The sequence below is a fragment of the Bufo bufo genome, chromosome 1 (genome assembly GCF_905171765.1).
Source record: "Bufo bufo chromosome 1, aBufBuf1.1, whole genome shotgun sequence".
Lineage (NCBI taxonomy): Eukaryota > Metazoa > Chordata > Amphibia > Anura > Bufonidae > Bufo > Bufo bufo.
Window position 1 is genome coordinate 467258451 of NC_053389.1, and position 24576 is coordinate 467283026.

Sequence of the window (24576 nt, forward strand, 5' to 3'; positions counted from 1 at the left end):
ACAATTTTAGTGTTACCTTTAGATTGTAAACTCATATAAGTATAATAGTACACCAATTTACAGTGCTTCGTTCTGTTTCCTATAATGGCCATAAAGTGTTGCTGTTCTATACAATAATCCATGTAATCCTTTCATTTTTATAATCTTTTAGGGTATGTTCACACGATAGATTTTGAAAATGCGTTGAAAAAAATCTGTGTGACTTACTGTGTGATTTTTGTGTGTTTTTTGTTGCATTTTTTTTACTTCCTATTCATTTCAATTGGAGATTCAGCGCTGATTCCACTCCAAGATAGAGCATGTTGCTTCTTTTTTTCACACAGCTTTTTTCAGTGTGGAAAAAGTTCTGCCTCCTATTGAAATGGATAGAAGGCTTTTTGGAGTCTTTTTTGGCACTTGAAAAACAGTGCCAAAAACATTGTGTAATCGGGCCCTTAAGATGAAAACCTATGCAGTAAAATCTTTCAAAGGAGTTTTTTTTCTAACTGTAAAATGTTTCTAATTAGAGTTCAAATACTAAGGAGCTATACGATTAAGAACAAGACACTCTAGTATATGTACTTTATACATTTAGGTTGTATGTTGCACATGTGTGCCTCATCTTTGACTGTTCTTGTGCTTTCCAAAAGTCTGAATTCAATCAGTCCTGTGGCTGACTGTAGTGCTTTCCATGGAATCTTTTCAAGAATGTAAGCCTGTACTTTGATGTGGAGATGATTTCCAGCTCAGATAACGCTGCTGACCCCTACACTCTTTGTAGGGTCCAAGTACGAAACACAATAAGTGAAAAATGACCTGTCAGATAACCTACTCTAGGAGCAAAAATTGCAGCCTCGGGCTCTACCTAGAACTATAACTGTGAAAAGTAATTTGTTATGGTGACAGAAAATCTATAATTACATATGTATTCTACATAAGATGATGGCCTGATGTGCTGGCTTGTAGTTAACACTTGCTATTGAGATCAGTGATCAAATTAAAATGAAGATGAGGAGGAATAGTTTGTGACTTGATTCAACCATCAGCACAATGGAGGTAGCCGTGACATCTGCAGCAGCTGTGTGCTATAAAAATTGTACTGGGGGGTGTCCTGTAAATGCTGACTTCTCTTACAAGCTGATACCTGCTATACTTTCATAGCACATCATGTAAGTATATTGCAATATGCAGTGGAAAGCCTTTCTAAATATATTTTTAAATTATCAAATATTGACCATATTATTTAATTAATAAGAAAATGTAATAATATGAATCAAATTTATTTAAAAAATCGGCCTCACTAGTCGGCCCACTAGTCAAGAGACTCCCTGCTTCCTGGCCCTGTCAATCTCACTCCTGTGCCGTTGTTCGAGTAGCAACACAAGCACAGAGGTTCTGCTACTACTACCTACACTTCTGGGTATACCAGTAAAGATAGCGTTGCATGCACAGTTGACATCTGTGCTGCTTAGGTTGTTGCACCAGAGCCTCTGCAATTGCGCTGCTCTTTGGAGCACCTGCACAGATACAAGATTAAATAGGCCAGGGGTGTTGCCTGGCCCAGTCAAATCAAGGGATAGAGGTAGTCTCTTGAGCAGTAGAGCCAGCTCCTTGCTTCTCAAGAAGACTGATTTTTGAACTAATTTCATTGGTACAAGTTAGATTTCCTCAAAAATCTAAATCCCTAGAAACTTTGTGTGGCAGATTGTACAACAGATATCATAACATTAATCACTCACTAGGAAACATTGTGAGGATGAGCAGGGTTAGGTCTTATCATATTTATTCTGTAGGAAGAGGGCCTTGCCACTGTAACTAGTTATTAGATGAGCGAATTTATCAATATTCATTTTAGGACTGATTCAGTCCGAATAAATTTGGTCCAAATTGATAGTGGCCCCGATTGCACTGAAAAGTCCTGCATGACACTCTGAGGTCTCGTTGGACTGTATTCAACCCTTTAAAGCTCTTTAATGCCAACACAGTATTAATTCCACCTTTTATTTTCCAAAGAAGCTGTCAAAAATGAAAGGTTGAACCTGATTGGTTGCTATGGGCAACTAAGTCAGTTCTACTTTACACCAGTTTGATAAATGACCCCATTTGTTTAAAAACACACTCCATTGTTAGATTTTTGTTTGATGCTTTTTGATGGCAGATGTCATCTTCTCTGTCTTCTGATCTGTAAAACGGTGCCAGACATTGTGAGCAATTTGTGCGTGACGAATCACAATGGTTTCCAATTTGCAGAAAATTTTATATTTTGGCAAATTCATCACTAATTTAATTCATGTAGAACCAATTTGCTCATATCTACTAGACATGAATGATGATTTCATAATTGGCTGATTTCCTAAAGATTATTTTCACGAACAAGAGTAAATACCTTAATATATTGTAGACTATGTTTTAAAGGGTTACAAGATCAGTAGAAAACAACTCCCTGCACAGTTCTAGCTCTTGCTGTGAAGAAAGGAGCCAACAGTTTTGTAGCACAGTGAAGTGCCACATAGACATAAAAATCCACAACATTTGTTTAGAAGCACATTTATTTCCCTCTCAATGCTGGCACCCAAATGACTAATTTAAATTACTATGGAAAAGAGTAGTTACCCTGGTGGCAGGCCTGTTATAACCAAGGTTCAATTATTATCTAGAGCAACGTTTCTTAGTTCAGTCCTCAAGTACCCCAACCAGGTCAAGATTTGAGGATGCTGAATATAGAGAATATTGGTGTTAAATTCTTAAACACTGAGCAAAATAATATTGCATGTGCAATACTAAGGAAGGCATAAAATCACATCCAATTGTGGTTAGTCAAGGACTAGAGTTGAGAAACTCTGATATAGAGCCACAAAGTAATGCACCCTTACATCATAAATGTTGCTGTATTGATATTTGCAATGTATTTTCATACATTTGCAATTTTAGTTCTGTGGCTGATTTTCCACAGGAGTATACAAAAAAATTTGGACAATCTAATACCACAGTTACCACTGGAGATTAATGTATCATGATGGGACTTTTTGAAGTTTTTCTGGGACTTTGTGTTGGCAAAATGAATGCCAAATTTATAAAAAGGTTTCTAAAATGTTGGTGCATCTTTAATCCTTACACTTTTGTCTAGAAATGGTACTGCCCTTTTTCTATACACCCTGCCATGATTTTGTAAAATTACAAAAAGTGATGTTCTGCACCAATATTTGCAACTTTTGAATACCAGAAAACTTGATAGATCCTTACCCTATTTAGAGCTTTTATAGATTTATTGATGCTTTACAATAGTTTTTTTATGAAATGACTTTACTACGACTAAATTGGAATTGATAAAACAAAATTGTGTATGTTTCAGAATAACCAAAAATATGAAAGCCATAAAAGATATTAAGTCTGACAAAGAGAAATGTATTAGAACTCTGAAAGCACCTTAAAGGTATTGGCCACTTTTCTGCTAAATAACAGTATGGTAAAACACTACGGTGTGACAGCATGCAAAGCACCTAATTGGCCTTTGAGCTTACCTTAGCTTTCATGGAGTTGCCTCCTTCGGTATCCAGGGTAGCAGTGTAAACAGTCACTGCCATGCATATCCTTTCCAAGCTGGTGCTCTTCTTCTTATACTACACTTACAATGATAGCAGTCAGTGCAGCCGCAGAACATCGGGGAAACGATAGATGTTCTGTATCTGCAAATGTGCTGAAGGCTTTCAGCAGAGATGGAGTACAAGAAAAAAGCACCATCTTGGAAAGGATATAGATGGTTTCAACTGTTTAAACTGATAAATAATAAGTCTCCCTGCACTCTTCCTCTCTAATATTCTTCCATTAATAATTTTCAGCAACACTGTCAACAACTAGCGCATTAGTGCTTGCTGCATCTCTCCCTAAGCTCAGCTCAGAGGACAATGGCAGAGACCGAGTGAGATGAGGGTTTTATAGGGCTGTGACATCTCAAGGGATGGCTACCTGCGGATTGGCTGGCTGCACAGCATTATGGGTGATCTTGCGTTCCCGGGCTTGTCTCCTCTACACTTAGTTTCGCTTTGTAACACGTGCAGTAACTATTTTAGGAAAACCTGATTCATTACCATGAAGCGCAAGGAAATTTAGATTCGTTTTGAATCAAAGTTCTCTTAAACTTTAGACCGAATTCCGCTTAGAATGCTTCACTTCGCTAATCACTAGTCATCAGTATTAGATTGGTGGTTCCAACACCTGTTGCCCCCACTGATCAGCTGTTTTGGGCTTCCATGGCAGCAGAAACTATATGGTGTACGAAGGTGGAGGCATAAGACTCCATACACTGTATAGTGGCCGTACCAGGATACTGCACTTCAGCTACCATTGGAATGAATGGAGTTAAGGTTTAGTATGCCGACATCATAAACGACAGTGTTCAGAGCCTTCTGCAACTGCTCTGTATACCATTAGGACCCCACGCCATAGCAGCCCATAACAGCTGATTGATGGGGATGCCAGGTGTCTGACCCCCATCGATCTGATATTGATAGCCTGTCCTGAGAATAGGTCATCAATATCTTTAGTCCGGACAACATCCTTAAGATTGTTATAATGACTATTATTACTGTTATTATTAATGATAATGTTGTCTCAAATGTCTCAAGAGTCCTTTCATACATTATTGGTATCATTTGTAGGAAATTGTATTTTTAAAGTTTATCTTTTACTACTTTATGCAAAAGGCAAAACCAAGCCTACTTGTAAATGATTTTTTTTTTCTACTGAATATTCTAACAACTGATAAATCGAACAACTGATAAATCGAACAATAATAATTAGTGTTGAGCAAATCAATCCTGACGAAGTGGAATTCGAGCAGAATTTCAGGGAAATTCGATTCTCCGCAAAACTGAATTTTTTCGTGCTCCATGGAAACAAATTAATTTTCCTTGAAATGGGTTAAAAAAGTAAAAAAAAATCATACTTAACTCAGTTTGAGCGTGAAGAGCCGACCGCCTCCATCTTGATTGAAGATCCCTCTCAAAACCCAGTGCGCGGTGACGTATGCTGTCACAACACCAGCCAACGTGATGTAGTTATCTTGGCTTGCACAAAATTGTATTCATTTTATTTGTATTTTACACTGTAATATTAATGTCAGATGCCATGATCAGCTATGAACGTGACATCTGAGGGGTACAATGATGGGGGGGGGGCACCTCTCCCTGTCATTGCACCCACTACTTACAAATAAATGACCTTCTTGACAAAGTAATTTGTCACAAAGGGAATTTTTATGTAAAATTTGGCAAAGCAGCCAAATCAAATTTTTCAATATTCACGAACAAGAGTAAATACCTTAATATATTGTAGACTATGTTTTAAAGGGTTACAAGATCAGTAGAAAACAACTCCCTGCACAGTTCTAGCTCTTGCTGTGAAGAAAGGAGCCAACAGTTTTGTAGCACAGTGAAGTGCCACATAGACATAAAAATCCACAACATTTGTTTAGAAGCACATTTATTTCCCTCTCAATGCTGGCACCCAAATGACTAATTTAAATTACTATGGAAAAGAGTAGTTACCCTGGTGGCAGGCCTGTTATAACCAAGGTTCAATTATTATCTAGAGCAACGTTTCTTAGTTCAGTCCTCAAGTACCCCAACCAGGTCAAGATTTGAGGATGCTGAATATAGAGAATATTGGTGTTAAATTCTGATACACTGAGCAAAATAATATTGCATGTGCAATACTAAGGAAGGCATAAAATCACATCCAATTGTGGTTAGTCAAGGACTAGAGTTGAGAAACTCTGATATAGAGCCACAAAGTAATGCACCCTTACATCATAAATGTTGCTGTATTGATATTTGCAATGTATTTTCATACATTTGCAATTTTAGTTCTGTGGCTGATTTTCCACAGGAGTATACAAAAAAATTTGGACAATCTAATACCACAGTTACCACTGGAGATTAATGTATCATGATGGGACTTTTTGAAGTTTTTCTGGGACTTTGTGTTGGCAAAATGAATGCCAAATTTATAAAAAGGTTTCTAAAATGTTGGTGCATCTTTAATCCTTACACTTTTGTCTAGAAATGGTACTGCCCTTTTTCTATACACCCTGCCATGATTTTGTAAAATTACAAAAAGTGATGTTCTGCACCAATATTTGCAACTTTTGAATACCAGAAAACTTGATAGATCCTTACCCTATTTAGAGCTTTTATAGATTTATTGATGCTTTACAATAGTTTTTTTATGAAATGACTTTACTACGACTAAATTGGAATTGATAAAACAAAATTGTGTATGTTTCAGAATAACCAAAAATATGAAAGCCATAAAAGATATTAAGTCTGACAAAGAGAAATGTATTAGAACTCTGAAAGCACCTTAAAGGTATTGGCCACTTTTCTGCTAAATAACAGTATGGTAAAACACTACGGTGTGACAGCATGCAAAGCACCTAATTGGCCTTTGAGCTTACCTTAGCTTTCATGGAGTTGCCTCCTTCGGTATCCAGGGTAGCAGTGTAAACAGTCACTGCCATGCATATCCTTTCCAAGCTGGTGCTCTTCTTCTTATACTACACTTACAATGATAGCAGTCAGTGCAGCCGCAGAACATCGGGGAAACGATAGATGTTCTGTATCTGCAAATGTGCTGAAGGCTTTCAGCAGAGATGGAGTACAAGAAAAAAGCACCATCTTGGAAAGGATATAGATGGTTTCAACTGTTTAAACTGATAAATAATAAGTCTCCCTGCACTCTTCCTCTCTAATATTCTTCCATTAATAATTTTCAGCAACACTGTCAACAACTAGCGCATTAGTGCTTGCTGCATCTCTCCCTAAGCTCAGCTCAGAGGACAATGGCAGAGACCGAGTGAGATGAGGGTTTTATAGGGCTGTGACATCTCAAGGGATGGCTACCTGCGGATTGGCTGGCTGCACAGCATTATGGGTGATCTTGCGTTCCCGGGCTTGTCTCCTCTACACTTAGTTTCGCTTTGTAACACGTGCAGTAACTATTTTAGGAAAACCTGATTCATTACCATGAAGCGCAAGGAAATTTAGATTCGTTTTGAATCAAAGTTCTCTTAAACTTTAGACCGAATTCCGCTTAGAATGCTTCACTTCGCTAATCACTAGTCATCAGTATTAGATTGGTGGTTCCAACACCTGTTGCCCCCACTGATCAGCTGTTTTGGGCTTCCATGGCAGCAGAAACTATATGGTGTACGAAGGTGGAGGCATAAGACTCCATACACTGTATAGTGGCCGTACCAGGATACTGCACTTCAGCTACCATTGGAATGAATGGAGTTAAGGTTTAGTATGCCGACATCATAAACGACAGTGTTCAGAGCCTTCTGCAACTGCTCTGTATACCATTAGGACCCCACGCCATAGCAGCCCATAACAGCTGATTGATGGGGATGCCAGGTGTCTGACCCCCATCGATCTGATATTGATAGCCTGTCCTGAGAATAGGTCATCAATATCTTTAGTCCGGACAACATCCTTAAGATTGTTATAATGACTATTATTACTGTTATTATTAATGATAATGTTGTCTCAAATGTCTCAAGAGTCCTTTCATACATTATTGGTATCATTTGTAGGAAATTGTATTTTTAAAGTTTATCTTTTACTACTTTATGCAAAAGGCAAAACCAAGCCTACTTGTAAATGATTTTTTTTTTCTACTGAATATTCTAACAACTGATAAATCGAACAACTGATAAATCGAACAATAATAATTAGTGTTGAGCAAATCAATCCTGACGAAGTGGAATTCGAGCAGAATTTCAGGGAAATTCGATTCTCCGCAAAACTGAATTTTTTCGTGCTCCATGGAAACAAATTAATTTTCCTTGAAATGGGTTAAAAAAGTAAAAAAAAATCATACTTAACTCAGTTTGAGCGTGAAGAGCCGACCGCCTCCATCTTGATTGAAGATCCCTCTCAAAACCCAGTGCGCGGTGACGTATGCTGTCACAACACCAGCCAACGTGATGTAGTTATCTTGGCTTGCACAAAATTGTATTCATTTTATTTGTATTTTACACTGTAATATTAATGTCAGATGCCATGATCAGCTATGAACGTGACATCTGAGGGGTACAATGATGGGGGGGGGGGCACCTCTCCCTGTCATTGCACCCACTACTTACAAATAAATGACCTTCTTGACAAAGTAATTTGTCACAAAGGGAATTTTTATGTAAAATTTGGCAAAGCAGCCAAATCAAATTTTTCAATATTTCACTCATCTCAGTCTTTTAAATCCCCTGAGGAAGCTGTGTAGCGAAACGTACGTCAGGGGGGGAGGCATACTGGTCTGTATTCACAATCATGTTGGGGTTTGCTGTGTGTTTGTAACAATTGATTCGATCACTGGTCTAGACTCTTTACATATTGCTGCTCTCACCTTTTACTATCTTGTGATATATACAGTTTATATTATTCATTTGGTGTAGCACTTTATATTTATTTCTGTGTATCCATAAGATCACATGACCAATTTGAGCATGCTATTAAAGTTAAATTAAGCCGTCGTGAGATATATGTAACTTTTTACCATAGGACCGCTGTATCCTTCTTTTTCTATATGTGTATGTTGCTGTAGTGATTGATTTTATGTGGTGATAATTTTGATGTAAGTTAATAAAGTTGTTATAATTTATATTGGTTTTCTGATTTATTAGTGGGGGGTCCCTTATTCTGATTTGGTGTGCATGATTTAATTTGGCCCTTATGACCCCACCAGCAGTAATTAGCTAGTGGGCTTTTTCCTTTTTGGGGGTCAGTCTTTTAAATGTGTGAGACCATTTGATAATGCACATGTTAAAGTAAATTTAATTGAGAGAAAATTACTCATAAATACACAAACTTAGAGCTGAATTAGCTGGGAGCAAGGGCTGTCCATTTAAAAAAAAAAAACAGTACTGGCCAGCTAAAAAGTTTTTATTCCTCTATCCTATGATTAAACTTCTATCCAATTACAAATATTATTCCTGCAGAACATTGTAAGGGCTCATTCACATGACCATAGGCCGCCTATGCCCTTAATGCGTACTGCAAATAGCGGGTCCGCAATATACGAGCACTGGCCATGTGAATCCTGTATCACAAATGCAGACCCATTGACTTGAATGGGTCCACAATCCACAAGATACGGCCTGCTGCGGAGCAGAGACATGGATCGGAAGCCCATGGAAGCACTACAAAGCTTCCGCAAGCTTTTGGGTCTGTGCTTCTGCACGGCAAAAGATAGGACTTGTCCTATCTTTTGTAGTATATTTCAAGTCAATGGACAATACAGGATTCAAATGGCCGGTGCCCATGTATTGCAGACCGCAATTTGCGTTCCGCATCATAGGCACGGACAGCCTACAGTCATGTGAATGAGCACTTAGGGTCCATTCACACATCCATGTGTGTTTTGCGGATCCACAAAACACAGACACCGGCAATGTGCGTTCCGCATTTTGCGCACCGCACATCGCCGGCACTAATAGAATATGCCTATTCTTGTCCGCAATTGCGGACAAGAATAGGACATGTTCTATTTTTTGGGGGAACGGAAATGCGGACCCGGAAGTGCGGGTCCGCATTTCCGGATCGGGGCCGCACTTCCTGCGCCCCTATAGAAATGAATGGGTCCGCAATTCCGTTCCGCAAAATACAGAACGGAATTGCGGATGTGTGAATGGAGCCTTACTAAGATGCGAAAAAAACTTTTAAAAGTTTCTTCCATCAATGCTTGTTTTTGAATGAAGGATCACTTCTGGTTGTGTTGTCAGCTGAAAATACAAATGAAGAAGAGGTTTAGTAAGGTGTCAGGAGGTAGGTCAGCAGCATTGGAATCCAGACAATAAAGCACCAAAATGTGAGATGGGAGTGTGGTCAGATCCCAAAATGAAATCAGTAACAGGAAAGTGACGCAAGAGTGTATTAGACAAAAGTGCGTCCAATGAACAAATGATGTCAAAAGTTTCTCTAGGGTAGCTGGATCCCTCGACATGACCAGGTACATTTAACGTATAATTAAATGTTAGAACTAAGCAGATATTCAAATGGCCATAATTTTGGTCTATAGTAAACTCATATATTCATACTATTTTTGGCATGCATATATATACCATGGACCAAAAATATGGCATTTCATGTCCACTAATAAATATCGAAAATAGGACACCAGCAAAATATTTTGTGAATTAGCCCTCAATTATTCAGATAATAGAACACAAAGCATAATATAATCCTATATCCAATATGTAGCCAATGTTTAAAAAAAAATAAAAAATAAATAGAATAATACAATAGTGATTTTAAGAGTAGCAGGGTGAAATTGCACCATTTCCATATAATTTGAAAGCATACATATTAAAATGTTTGAGAATTTTAAAAAGTTCTGACAGCAGCAAATTAAATAAAATAGTAAAAAATAAATAAAATCCCTGCTGTTCCAACTTTCAATGTCACAGCTGTGGTGGTCTCTGACGGTCTGTGCTTACTTGTCCTGCAGTGATGACATCAGTGGGGATGCCTGCATGTATGCTATAAGACTGCTTAATGCAGAGGTCACGTGCATGGATGCCACATTATCGCTGCCAGGAACTGAACAAAAAAAGGTGGGGACCACAAAAGCAGTTCCAATGCAGCTGGAAGATAATTAAGAGGTGCATTCAGATTTTTTTTTTATTATTTATTTTATGACTGATGCTGTTTCAGCCTTTTTTTTTTTTTTTTATGTCAGTGTTACGATAGAGGCCCATGCTTCTGCGGTCCTGTGTGGGTCGGCTGCCTGTGTGTGAATTGGGACTAGTATTACAGTGTATCTCACAGATTGCATCTCTATATTGACATTGGAGTGGAGTCGCAGCCTGAAAGTCACTGTAACACACGTCACTGTGACTATGCCACTAAGAAATCCTAGAGAGAAAAGGAAGACAGGATTGAATATAGCAATTTGCGAGGCTGAGAGGGGCGAATCATTCAAGCAGCAAAATAAAAAAATAAAAAAAAGAGAGAGAGAGGTACTAGTTTATTTTTCAGTAACCCAGAAGTGAGAGTGACACAAAAAGCTGAGATATGACAGAAAAAAAATTGACTTTGTTTCCATTGTAGATTTTTAATAAAAAAATAATAATAAAATAGAAAGAGGTTGAGCTGTAAACATAAGGTTACGTCAACCAAGCTCAAATTTTACCCAAATTTGCCAGGACTGTCTCTGAAAATCAGGGACAGTCCATGCAAATTCTGGACAGTTGACAACTATGCATTAGCATAGAATGCACATGCATGGAAAGCATGCATATGGATACACACACACAAAAACACTCAATGATAAATATCCTCCTTCATGCACTCCTCTTCACAGTACATAATAAAAGTTCATTATGACCTATCCCAACATTATATAATACAGTGCAATATACCTCCTGCCCAAATGACTCTCCGGGTCAGTTATGTCATATCCGTATGGTATCATTTTATCACTGATAGCTGAGGTTTAGATGAGGCTGCAGATGACTCAGTCCTAGGCACAGCTCCCGCCCTTTCCTCTGCTTAGGTCAGGTCTTCAGAGCAGACTGCATTGCTACAGACCAATCAGCAGATCAGTGACTGACAGACTGCTCCACCAATCAGTACATTTCCTTCACAAACCAGGAAGTGTGGATTGCTAATCGGTGAAAGGGAGGCAGAGCAGCCCACAGGACCCATAGCAATGGTGTGGTCTGCCTCTTTTGGAGGTACACCATTGTAGAAATGGTTAAAAAAAATCCAGAAATTAAAGGACATTGAAGTTCATCATAACTAAAACATACAAATCCAAGATAACAACTGGCAATTATTTCCAAATCAGTGCTAGTAGCATGGCTGGAAGCTGTTGCTACTGAGTTACCTTCTATTAGGCCTTTTGCCATTGATAATAATTTGTACAGCAAATTTACTGCTTACCTTTCCCGCATTATAATTCAGTGTATCATAAGTAAATCAATTAGCTGCTCATGGATCTCACTATTCACCTTGGTAAAATATATTGGAAAGTGCTTGAAAATGTAAATACTGGCTAAAGCAAGAGTAGAGCTTCATTTCAATATAAGTTGGTTATATAATAGCCATACAGAAGGCCATGTTATAAAATATAAGTGCAGGATATGCTCAACAACACTGGAATTATGTTAGATTCTTTTCAAAAATGGTGCTGAAAATATTTAGTTGCAGGCAATTGTCAAAAGTTGTTTAAATAAAGTCTGCCAGTAGTTTAGACCATGCAAAAGATTCGTACAGTACAACGTGGGAGCTGTGGCATGTATTATCAGGAGTAGTGTGAATATGATGTTTTATTATGCCAGATTCTGCTCCTGCAAGTACCATGAAGCTGGAGCTTCTTTAAGAAGTGCTCTCTGGATTGAGTTGTAGCATCCAACTAAGAGATCAAACCAACTGTCAATCAGAGGAGGTGGGAGTGGCTGTGAATCAGTTCAATGAGGTCGCACCAGCCTTCACTCCGTAGTGTTGCATGATGAAAACTGTTGTTAGATTCCGTTTGTGAAATATATGATAGATAGATAAAAAGATAGATAGATAATAGATAGATACTCATACCTAGTCTTCTGATTTTAAAGCAGTACATATACTTAGGCTACTTTTACACTAGTGGTAGCCTTTTTCCGGCAGGCGGACTACTGCTAGTCCACCGTGCCGCCGGAAGTCCGCTCCAGCCTCATTCACTATAATGGGGATGGGCCGTAGGTCCCGCCGCAGCCCAGCAAACTTGCAGAGAGGCGGCCAGAATTAAACTACAGCACGCTGTGGTTTTTGTCCGGCCGCCTCTAGGCTTGCTTGCTGTGCTGCAGTCGGACCTCCGGCCCACCCCCATTATAGTGAATGGAGCCGGAGCGGACTAGCGGCAGCACGGATCTGGCAGGCTGTTTCCCCGCCGGAACAGCCTGCTGGAAAAGGCTACTGCAAGTGTGAAAGTAGCCTTACACGGCTAATATGAAGTAGATATTTTGTACTACAGTAGATACTGTGCATATTTTATGCTGCAAATAATAATATATGAACTGTATCAAAATAAGACATGACACATATAAGTTATAAAATTCAAAGTTATTCAGCTCTCTGACATTTTAATGCACTTTACAAATAATTTCATATTTAAACCAATCATGTCTCAGCCGAAATATTGTATGTACTGTAGCTCACATATGTCTGACAGAGGAGTGTATCTGCTATTTACTGTAACTGCTTAAAACATTAATAAACACTTCAAACCAGTAAAACATCCAAGTAGTTTGCAGATTTAGTATGCACTTTGATTATTTCCAGTCCAAGCATACTGTACCATGTGGTGCTTCAAAACAGATGGCAGTGGTCCAGCACATTTTTTATTTTGCATAGTAATATTAGTTCAGATTTATTTTGATGCATACTCCTATTGGAGTTTTAACTGAAAAGCCAAACATATGCCTACTAGACTACAATATTATTGAGACCAACAAATAGCAAGTTTATATTCTCAGTATACTATAGAAAAGTACCTTCAATGTTTGCTTTGGAAAATGAACAAATTGGTTTTAATATTACAGATACAAAAGGGATATATGCATGAATATATCAGTGTGTTTTGTTTATTTTTTGCTGTCATTTATATACCACTTTAAAAACCTTGGACAATGCAATATCAATAAGACAGAAACGAGAGGAGAAAAGGTTGAGATGAGTGGTATAGAGACAATTGATAAGGGTTGTTCATCACTGGACATTTTAACCAGCCGCAGTATGCTATGAAATAACATTCCAGCCTTTTCTTAAAGGGAACTTGTCACCAGGACAGTTTTTGTACATTTATTACATTGGTAAAATACCTTAAAAATTATAAACTAGTAGGTGCAAATGCATACACTAAATAGCCTCATAATAGCTGTGAACTAGGCATGGAAATAGCTTGCATACATGTTCCTTTTACCTATGAGTCCAATACTCTATTTAGCACAGCTGAGAGTGGCACATTTTTCTGCTGTCCTGCTCTAAAGACTTGGAGACACTTCTATCCCTATTTGTGACTTGCACTCACAAGTTCAGTCTTGGTAGGACAACATACTCTAACAAAATATTCTAAATGTAAAAAAAAATCAATTTAATTTGTTCTTCTTAAGCAAAAAAATTCATTCATGGTTTACCAACATGTACATATTCCTCGGTATAACATACTAAGTTAGCAAACTGCTAAATACATTACAATAATAGAATCCCCAGGTTTCATGGAAAATAGATTACATTCATGATAATACATGACATACATCACTTGCAACCCTCTTCCAAATTCATAAAATATAGGAAAAAAATATATTTTGGGACATATTCCAATATTTGCATTTTTACTAGTTGCTAGGGCTTTCAAAAAAAAAAAAAGAAAAAAAAAAGGACTTTATTTGACAAAGTAATAGCTGGCATGTTTACTTGTAGTTTCCAATCTGAATAGCAGAGCGTTCATAAACACATCTGAAGGTGGCTGGTTGGATTTCCCAGTACTGGACAGGATTGCTAAAGAGGCTGATTCCTGTATATGAAGCCTTCTTTGTGTTGTATCCAACAGGACAAAAATCATTAGTTGAAACAGCAGCGATTTTGTTATTGTGAAGATAGACAACCTGCAAAATCCCAATCCTGATGTTAGTAAAATTTGTCATAATCGACATTGAGAAGACTTTCTTACTATATGACTTGATAAAAATAATCAGCTATATATAATTGATTATATAATAATAGTATAGCATTTATACATTAATAGTATAGTATAATATGCATGTAGGATTCATTTAAACATACATAAAAGCAACTATGAGGCACGCAAACTCCCCATAGTTGCCCTTAGAGCCCTATAGACCACTATTTAATTGCCTGCTCTGTCGGAGCGTGTAAATACACCTTAAGGATAATGAAATTTCCTTAAATAGGTAGTGCACCTTTGAGGGGGGCAACCCGCCCTTCCTTTTCACAGACCTGTGAAGGGAAGCATACTTACCTGCTACCTGATGCTGGCTCCTTCTCTTCCCGACCTCGGCTTCTCCGCTTGGCTCACAGGATGTTAATTTCCATTTGGCTGCAGTGGTGTCAAATTTTTGGCCACAGCAGTGACCTTCCCACCTTATGCCATGAACAGGTCACTGCTGCCTCCAGCGATTGGCTGCAGCAGCGTCAAAATGGTAGTTTACATCCTGGGAGCTGAGCAGAGAAGCTGAGGTTGGGAAGAGGAGGAGCCAATGCCGGGAAGCAAGTAAGTATACTTCCATTCACAGGTCTGCCAAAGAGGAAGAGTTTTCCACCCCCCAAAGGTGCTCAACCCCTTTAATACACATTAGTAAGGGTGCCTTGAATTCATAGGTAAACTGAAATGATGACAGGAACAAAGTTTGCTTCTATTTTTCAATTTATCTAGTATATTTTCCAAAGCTTGAGAAAAGCACCTAGGAGGAGAAGAAGATTGCATCTCTTATCTTTGGTGAAGAAAATTTACTAATCTACTGAAGTGCTGTCTATTTGCTCATTTGGTCAAAGAGGATGGTGATCATAGAGTTGAGTTCCCTACGCCATTGAATTTTTTAGACTATTAGTCTTTCTACCCCTGGTGATGCTACAAGCTGGCAAAATATGTCAGGAAGGTTTATTGTACATTAGACTTTTGATAATTGGGTCACCAACCGTTAATAAACTGGTCAGTCTGTAACTGAATGAGTACAATGAGCAGTGTGCCTGCCTAAGGGGGATTTGCACCCTGCTTTAATTCCTCTCATCATTACTGTGCTGTTTAATTAGTTTTCTTTTAATGATATAGTTCAGGTTCAGCGACCTCCAGCACTCCAGCTGTTTTGAAATTACAACTCTCAATATGCTCTATACCAAGAACAGCTGAGCAAGTGTGCATGCTGGGAGTTATAGTTTCACAGTCAGAGTTCCAGATTTGCTAATACATGATATAGTTTATAATGGATACTTTACCTGGATGTACTTGTGTTCATTGAGTCCAGCAGGTACCTGAGTAAGGCTGTTATGGTCTAAGTGTAACTCTCTTAAATGAGGAACATTGGCAACGGATCCATTTTCAACATTTATTATACTGTTATAGCTCAAACCCAACCTGCAGGAATAATATATGTTACAATAATATGTTTAAACAGAGAAAAATAAAAATAAAATAGAAATATTGGTATTGTCATAAAAAGCTTGATTTATAGATAACTTGGTCACCATAGGAAACCTTCCCCCCCCCCCCCTTACACCATGAACAGGTCACCGCTTCGCCAAACGATTGGCTACAAGCTTGTCATCTGGCACATCTCTAATAGTTAGAGCACATTCGTTTCTGTAAAGAATATAATTTGTGTGCACTAATTCCAAATGGAGATTTAAACAGACAAGAAGGGTCAGAGTCAGTACATACCCTTCCCATATAAAATCAACAAGGAAAGTACAAGTGTATGAAGCTTAACCTTATAGGCTTTGATCTTTCGCCTTCGTCCAGGAACACCCAACGTTGACTTATTTTATTAAACATGAGTATAATTAAACCGCTTTACATCCTTTGGAAGACACAGTCTGTATTACTGTCTTCATTTCTCATATTTAATACGTTTTATCAGTTGCCTATGGAGACACCTGATAATATTAGGGGTGTGTCCCTGCACAGTCTGACACTGGCAGCACTGGCTGGATAGTGTCAGACTGTACAGGAGACTGGATAGTGTCAGACTGTTCGGGAGATTGGATAGTCTCAGACTGTTCGGGAGACTGGATAGTGTCAGACTGTGCAGGAGACTAGATAGTGTCAGACTGTTCGGGAGACTCCCCTAACTGATAACATCCATCGGGACCTTCATTGCAAACTAATAAGATTACTTTAACACTAGCGTTCGGGGCTCCGCTTGTGAGCTCCGTTTGAAGGGGCTCACAAGCGGCCCCGAACGCATCCGTACTGCCCTAATGCATTCTGAGTGGATGCGGATCCGCTCAGAATGCATCAGTCTGGCAGCGTTTAGCCTCCGCTCAGCAAGCAGACACCTGAACGCTGCTTGCAGCGTTCGGATGTCCGCCTGGCCGTGCGGAGGCAAACGGATCCGTCCAGACTTACAATGTAAGTCAATGGGGACAGATCCGTTTGAATTTGACACTATATGGCTCAATTTTCAAACGGATCCGTCCCCCATTGACTTTCAATGTAAAGTCTGGACAGATCCGTCTGAAACTACTTTCACACTTAGAATTTTTTCTACAATATAATGCAGACGGATCCGTTCTGAACGGATCCAAAGTCTGCATTATATGAGCGGATCCGCTCTGAACGCTAGTGTGAAAGTAGCCTAATTATATCATAAATTCTAGCATTAATAATAAAGTAATCGCTCAACATAGATTTTTAAGAATAGAGGCTTCAGAATTATTATATGGGGAATACAAGTAGTTACTAAAACAGACATGTTAGTATAGGTGACAGGTTTTTTGTAATGTTAAAATCTTTGCAATCGTCCTATTTAAGACCTCCTATCTTAATTTTGGCAGCTTTATCTCCACATTTATTCCAGTTCAGAGATGGGGGCTTCTTCCCTTCTCTCTGTATCGTCACATTCTTGAAGGGAGCTGGCTGTCTGACTGTCTGTTCAACCACAGACCAAAGTATCACCACAGGAAAATAACCAGAGAAAACCAGACAAACATTGTGACAGAAAAGAATGATGAAAGATTTCAAGTCTGAAGCCTGCAGAGTTGTGAATGGAACTCTAAATTATAATACTAATACAGTATTGTAAGCACAAAAGTATAAAAGTTCCGTAGGCGACGCTCACTTGGTGAGTCTTGCAGTGAAAGCACGCACGGTGATTGGAAGGGGCACCAGTTGCAAACTGTATAAAAATAAGACGGGATGTCCAGCTTTCCAAAAAAGACGTTCTTTATTCCAAAATGACACAGGATAAAAAACAATCCAACACGGCAAGCAGGACCTGCTTGACCTGCTTGCCGTGTTGGATTGTTTTTTATCCTGTGTCATTTTGGAATAAAGAACAACGTCTTTTTTGGAAAGCTGGACATCCCGTCTTATTTTTATACAGTAATACAGTATTGTACTTCACATACTTTAGTAAAACAGTGTACAGTCGTGGCCAAAAGTTTTGAGAATGACAAAAATATTAGTTTTCACAAAGTTTGCTGCTAAACTTCTTTTAGATCTTTGTTTCAGTTGTTTCTGTGATGTAGTGAAATATAATTACACGCACTTCATACGTTTCAAAGGCTTTTATCGACAATTACATGACATTTATGCAAAGAGTCAGTATTTGCAGTGTTGGCCCTTCTTTTTCAGGACCTCTGCAATTCGACTGGACATGCTCTCAATCAACTTCTGGGCCAATTCCTGACTGATAGCAACCCATTCTTTCATAATCACTTCTTGGAGTTTGTCAGAATTAGTGGGTTTTTGTTTTCCCCCCCGCCTCTTGAGTATTGACAATGACCACAAGTTCTCAATGGGATTAATATCTGGGGAGTTTCCAGGCCATGGACCCAAAATGTCAACGTTCTTCCCCAAACTGTTGTTGGATTGTTGGAAGAAGTTGCTGTTGGAGGGTGTTTTGGTACCATTCTTTATTCATGGCTGTGTTTTTGGGCAAAATTGTGAGTGAGCCCTCTCCCTTGGATGAGAAGTGTCTGTCCCTGATGTTTATTTTGGAGAGAAGTGGCTTCTTTGCTGCCCTTCTTGACACCAAAAGTGAGTCTTCGCCTCACTGTGTGTGCAGATGCGCTCACACCTGCCTGCTGCCATTCGTGAGCAAGCTCTGCACTGGTGGCACTCCGATCCCGCAGCTGAATCCTCTTTAGGAGACGATCCTGGCGCTTGCTGGACTTTCTTGGACGCCCTGAAGCCTTCTTAACAAGAATTGAACCTCTTTCCTTGAAGTTCTTGATGATCCTATAAATTGTTGACTGAGGTGCAATCTTAGCAGCCACAATATCCTTGCCCGAAGCCATTTTTATGCAACACAATGATGGCTGCATGCGTTTCTTTGCAGGTCACCATGGTTAACAATGGAAGAACAATGACTTCAAGCATCACCCTCCTTTTAACATGTCAAGTCTGCCATTTTAACCCAATCAGCCTGACATAATGATCTCCAGCCTTGTGCTCGTCAACATTCTCACCTGAGTTAACAAGACGATTACTGAAATGATCTCAGCAGGTCCTTTAATGACAGCAATGAAATGCAGTTGAAATTTTTTTTGGGGATTAAGTTAATTTTCATGGCAAAGAAGGACTATGCAATTCATCTGATCATTCTTCATAACATTCTGGAGTATATGCAAATTGCTATTATAAAAACTTAAGCAGCAACTTTTCCAATTTCCAATATTTATGTAATTCTCAAAACTTTTGGCCACAACTGTACAGTAGTTAGAAAACACTACTGAAATGTGCTTCCAGATTAATTAATATGCAAACTGTATGATGCACCATCCTTAACCTCTTGCTAACTACACATTGACTATATACATCCAAGCAGCCAGCACATATCCCTGCACGGACATTTTAAAACGTCAGTGCAGAGACCGCAGCTGCACGATCAGAGTCTGCAGTGACTGCCGGGCTCCCTAAAGAGGAGGCAGGGATGATTTTTGACCATCCCTGCCTTCCTCATCAATCTATACACAGTGCTTAGTGAGTAGTGTGTGTAGAGATAAGGAGGCAGCAATGCCCCAGTCCCAGTGGTCATGTGATTGCCGGGGGCTGTGAGTCTGTGTGAGCTGCTATGCCTTCATAGACCCAGATCAACTCTCCAGTGATGTGCAACCTCTCTGGGGGCTGTATTCCACCTGTAAATGGGACAACTATGCTATCCCTAATTACAGAAGAAATCAGCAATAAAAAAAAGTTAAATGTCTACCAAAAAGTATTGTATGAAAAATGAAGGAAAAAAAATTTCACCACACACTGCAATGCAGCTTTTAGCCCTGCCTCCAGCCACCATAATCCATACATCCCATATATCAAAATGACCGTTATGGAAAGGGGACACAATTCTTTTTGTTGTACATTATGCTATTAACGAAAACAGGGAAAATGTTAAAAACAGACAATTTTCATATTTTTTTCATTTTTCTGGTCACTCATTTCATTCTTAAATCCCCCCCTTTCCCATACCCCTGCTGTGCGCCCTCAAAGCTTTGCTTTATTACATTGTCTGGAGTGCTGAGCAATGCACGACCTCTTGAGCACAAGTTCAGCAGTTTGGGTGCATACAGAAGCAGAATGGGGGGATTATGAAAATTAAAAATAGGTGACCTGGACTCCCAATCTGCTATAAATACTCATGTAGTACTGAGGTTAATAGGGCTAAAGACAGGTAAGGCTAAGTTCACATCCGCGCTCAACCTTTCAGTTTTCCTGCTCTGTTATAGGAGCAGGAGAACGTAAAGTATGGATTAGGCACATAACTGAGCTGAACGGAGCCTACAGGCCCCATAGACTATAGTGGGTTCTGTTAAGTTTCCGCTCAGAGGAAGATATTTGAAGCCGAAACAAAAGTTGTGCATGCAGGCTGAAAACTGATATGAAATCAGCCTGTCCAGTTGAAGACATGTGTGACTAGGTGGTTCCTTCTTCCTTGCCGCCTAATAGTTTGATCCAAGAGAGGTAATAGCTAGCCACTTCGAAGTCCCATGGAGACACCTTTAGATGGCATTGGGCAAGAATAGCAGGACACAAGGTAAAATAAAAGGAATCCCCTACTTTCTAATTCTTTGGTATTCTATGAGGTAATGGGTGATACCTAGAGAGACGTAACATATTTGTGACCTTTGGGTTACTGTACAGTCCTGGACAGTTGTACAGCTGATGAAAAACAGCAGTAAAGTGTTCTAGGCTACTTATAATGTGGTTTGATTTCTGGTCCTAACATCTCTTGCAGGCTAATGTCTACAGCTCTGGTGGCTAAAGTAGTGGTAGGTTTAATGGCAGCATCACTGGTTTATATGAAAGGTGGATAGTGGTAATTTTATCTGTAGCAGTGAAGGAGTTAATGGTAGCATCCATGGAGGTCTAAGATACAAAAAGAGCTGATTCATACCCAGTGTCCATTTTTTTACCCAATTCCCCAAGGTTTTATGCAAAACATATGAAATATTTTATTATCATTCTCCACACTATAATTTCTACCAGACATATATAACATATGTCATTACAGTAAAGGGAAATTGCTCTCTAAGAAATAATTGTTATTCTTCTTTCTCTGCAATGTAATCCAATAAAACAAAGGATTATGCAATGCCAGCAGGATGCCAGTTTCTGGAGGCTGTTATTGTAATACCCTGTCTTTCTGTGGTTCTACTATGCTTTATTAGGTTATTAGACCACTGGAAGTATAGATATTGTGGCCACATTACAGTGTGCAAACTCTAAAATATAGTAACCACCCATATATGTTTTATAATTCGAAAACATACTACATTTTAATTTTAATATCTAAATATTTTGTTATAGGTGCCAAACACTATTTATATGGTCTTTAACTTTTTACTGCCTTTGTATCTTCCCCAAAGTATGCAGTATATTTTAAGTGCCTCTTATGCTTCTAGTGACAACCCAGCACATTTTTGTGCAAGTCTGGAATGTGTTATCTGAGAACACATGAAGTATTTTGACTGTGCACTGTATGTTGGTGCTTGTTATCCAAGTATTACTGCCCTTAGGGTTTGCACGTGTTTCAACACAGTAACTTTAATCTACAATATCATCTTAAATTGATGTCAAATGGTTTAATCTTCTATCAAGTGCACATCGTATGTTTATGATAAATAAATTTTATTTCTTAGACATATATTGGCTTAAGTATTTCTGAAAAGCAGTGTTATGAAGTATGGGATTATAATAATTTATACAGGAAGATAGACATGGAAGATCAGTTGAACATAATAAAAAATGAGCAAATCAATTCATAAGAATCAATTTGACTCATCAATCAGAATTCTGCATCTGCAATGGGGTGTCCCTGAGGCTGAGGACATTCCCCCTGCTGCTTGATTGACAGGGCCAGACATCTCGGCTGGACCTGACAAGCTTGCGCCTGTGCGGCTGTTCTTACTATACTTTTAGGTAGCGGCACAATCACATTCAATTCTCCAGCCATGTAAGCATAGCATATGCGCTTGCACCGCTACTGAAGCATTAGCACAGGCACAAAATTGTCAGGGTCAGTCGAGAGTCAGTCGAGATGTCCGGCCCTATGAACGAAGCGGCAATAGGGGTGTACTCAGCTTCTGGGGCACCCCGTTGCAGGTGGATAACTCTGCTTAATAAGATGAATACATTTTTATGATTCTTATCTGTAGAGATAACACTTTTGTTCTGCTAAGAAAGCAAAATGGTGGCATCAAACATTTTTTATCCTTCCTGCAACATTATCATGGAATTTTCTTTTTTAAAGAAATGCTGAGGCCTGATGTTAACTGAAAGTCAATAGGAAATATAAAATGCACTACAAACCGTGTCATTTTGTGGCATTTTCCTCTCTTTTGGTGTGTTTTGAGGCCACTGGCCTTTTTAATGCACCTTTATAGGACTTGAAACATGTGAAGCATTAGCACAGGCACAAAATTGTCAGGGTCAGTCGAGATGTCCGGCCCTATGAACGAAGCGGCAATAGTGGTGTACTCAGCTTCTGGGGCACCCCGTTGCAGGTGGATAACTCTGCTTAATAAGATGAATACATTTTTATGATTCTTATCTGTAGAGATAACACTTTTGTTCTGCTAAGAAAGCAAAATGGTGGCATCAAACATTTTTTATCCTTCCTGCAACATTATCATGGAATTTTCTTTTTTAAAGAAATGCTGAGGCCTGATGTTAACTGAAAGTCAATAGGAAATATAAAATGCACTACAAACCGTGGCATTTTGTGGCATTTTCCTCTCTTTTGGTGTGTTTTGAGGCCACTGGCCTTTTTAATGCACCTTTATAGGACTTGAAACATGTGACTAAAATGGATGTCAAAAATGTAGAGCCACTCAAAAGGCATATGGAAAACCACGATGAAAAAAACTACCATATGTGTGAAGGATGCCTTAATAGAATTATCTAACTTTACCTTATCTCACAAGAATTCTCAGAAACTCTTTTGGAAAATATAGGCTAGAAGCCTCAACAGAGTGTAGACAAATGAGGAAGTAGTTGGATCCGGTTATAGGTACATGTTTGGTGGGCACTATAATCGGAAATGGGAGGGTGGAATCAAATAATTAGAGAAAACACTATCTGTTAAAATTTGAAAATTAGAAGATTTTGGAATGCATAACTATTTAATTTTGTAAATGTATGTATGGGTATAAAGAGATTGATAGTTATATTATTGTAAAGTATACATTTTGAATAAAAAAATGTAAATGTAGTTGTGGCTTAAAATTTTTTATAAAATAAAAATATTATAGAACCATATTCAAAAAGGGCTATTTTAGCTGACTTGAATTAATTAAAGGGGTTCTCTGAGACTGCAAAATAATGTCTTTAGGACTGGCTTTAGGATTTGGCTTTCAGCTGAAGCTGGCTCCACACAAAATAGTGAGATTTCCTGCTTCTGAACTGGGAGAGTCCACTGAAAAGGGGGAGTCCAAGTTTGCAACATGTCTACATAGAGAAGAACTGTAGCAGACATATAAGCTGATTCTCCTGTACAATATTTAGTCAACAGGAGGGGTGTGGATAGGGGAGGTAGAAGCCAGAGGTTTATATACTCTAGGGGAGGTGGCAGGCATGGCATGAGTGTTGGACACTGGGGGGAGGGGGCACCAACACTACCTTTACCTAAAACAGCAAATAATATTTTCTTGTTACCTCTGCTCCTTGTTAAACTGAAGAGTCTCTCAGTAGAAGTAGCAGCAGAGAAGTAAAGACAGTAAATATTGGCACTCTAAACTCCTACCTCTGTGTGTACTGAGAGACTAAGGCATCTCATTTTCCTAGCCTGGCTGTATAATACACTAGAAAAAACATGGCTGATGAAATGACAATAGTCTGTCAGAGAAGTTTAAGCTAGGTTGCCAACTCTCCTAAAACATCCAGGAGGCTCCCAGAAAAAGGAGAGACCTCCCGATCTCTCAGAAGAGTTGGAAAATCTCCCTGGGACAGCATGGAGGGCTGTTGTTTAAATGGGGGAAAATGTATCCAAAAAGGCAGTGTAGCCTGAAAAAGCCCATGACAATAGAAGAAAATATTCTGGCATGTGCCACAACATCAAGGAAGCAAGCTTTTAGAAGAGTTGACAAATCTCCCGGGGACAGCATGGAGAGCTGCTGTTCAAATGGGGGAATTTTTTTTTAAAAAAAGGAGTGTAGCCTGAAAAAGCCCATGACAATAGAAGAAAAGATTCTGGCGTGTGCCACAACCTCTCGGAGGCAAGCTCTCAGAAGTTGAGAAGTATGGGTTTGAGGTAAAGGAGTTTTTGCCATTTCTTTGCTTTTTGGCTTATTCACCTAGAGCTGTAGGGGTTTTTCTTCACCTGGGGCATAGGTCCAGTCAGCTGCCTTCACCCTATATCTTAATACTCAAAGTAGCTTTTTTGTGCAGCCTGGC

The 24576-nt window shown here is 38.9% G+C and overlaps 1 protein-coding gene across 1 annotated transcript in view; it reads right to left on the reverse strand.

Annotated features, from left to right (window-relative positions):
• Positions 1–13061: 13061 nt before the first annotated feature.
• The window catches only part of DCN (decorin), a 60060-nt gene continuing 48545 nt past the window's right edge, over positions 13062–24576 (reverse strand). Inside the window, exons 7-8 of the mRNA XM_040408767.1 lie at positions 15966–16104; positions 13062–14617 (exon numbers count right to left, since the gene is read on the reverse strand). Coding sequence (XP_040264701.1) covers positions 14423–14617; positions 15966–16104 — 334 coding nt within the window. The 3' untranslated portion in view covers positions 13062–14422. The remainder of the gene's footprint in view (positions 14618–15965; positions 16105–24576) is intronic.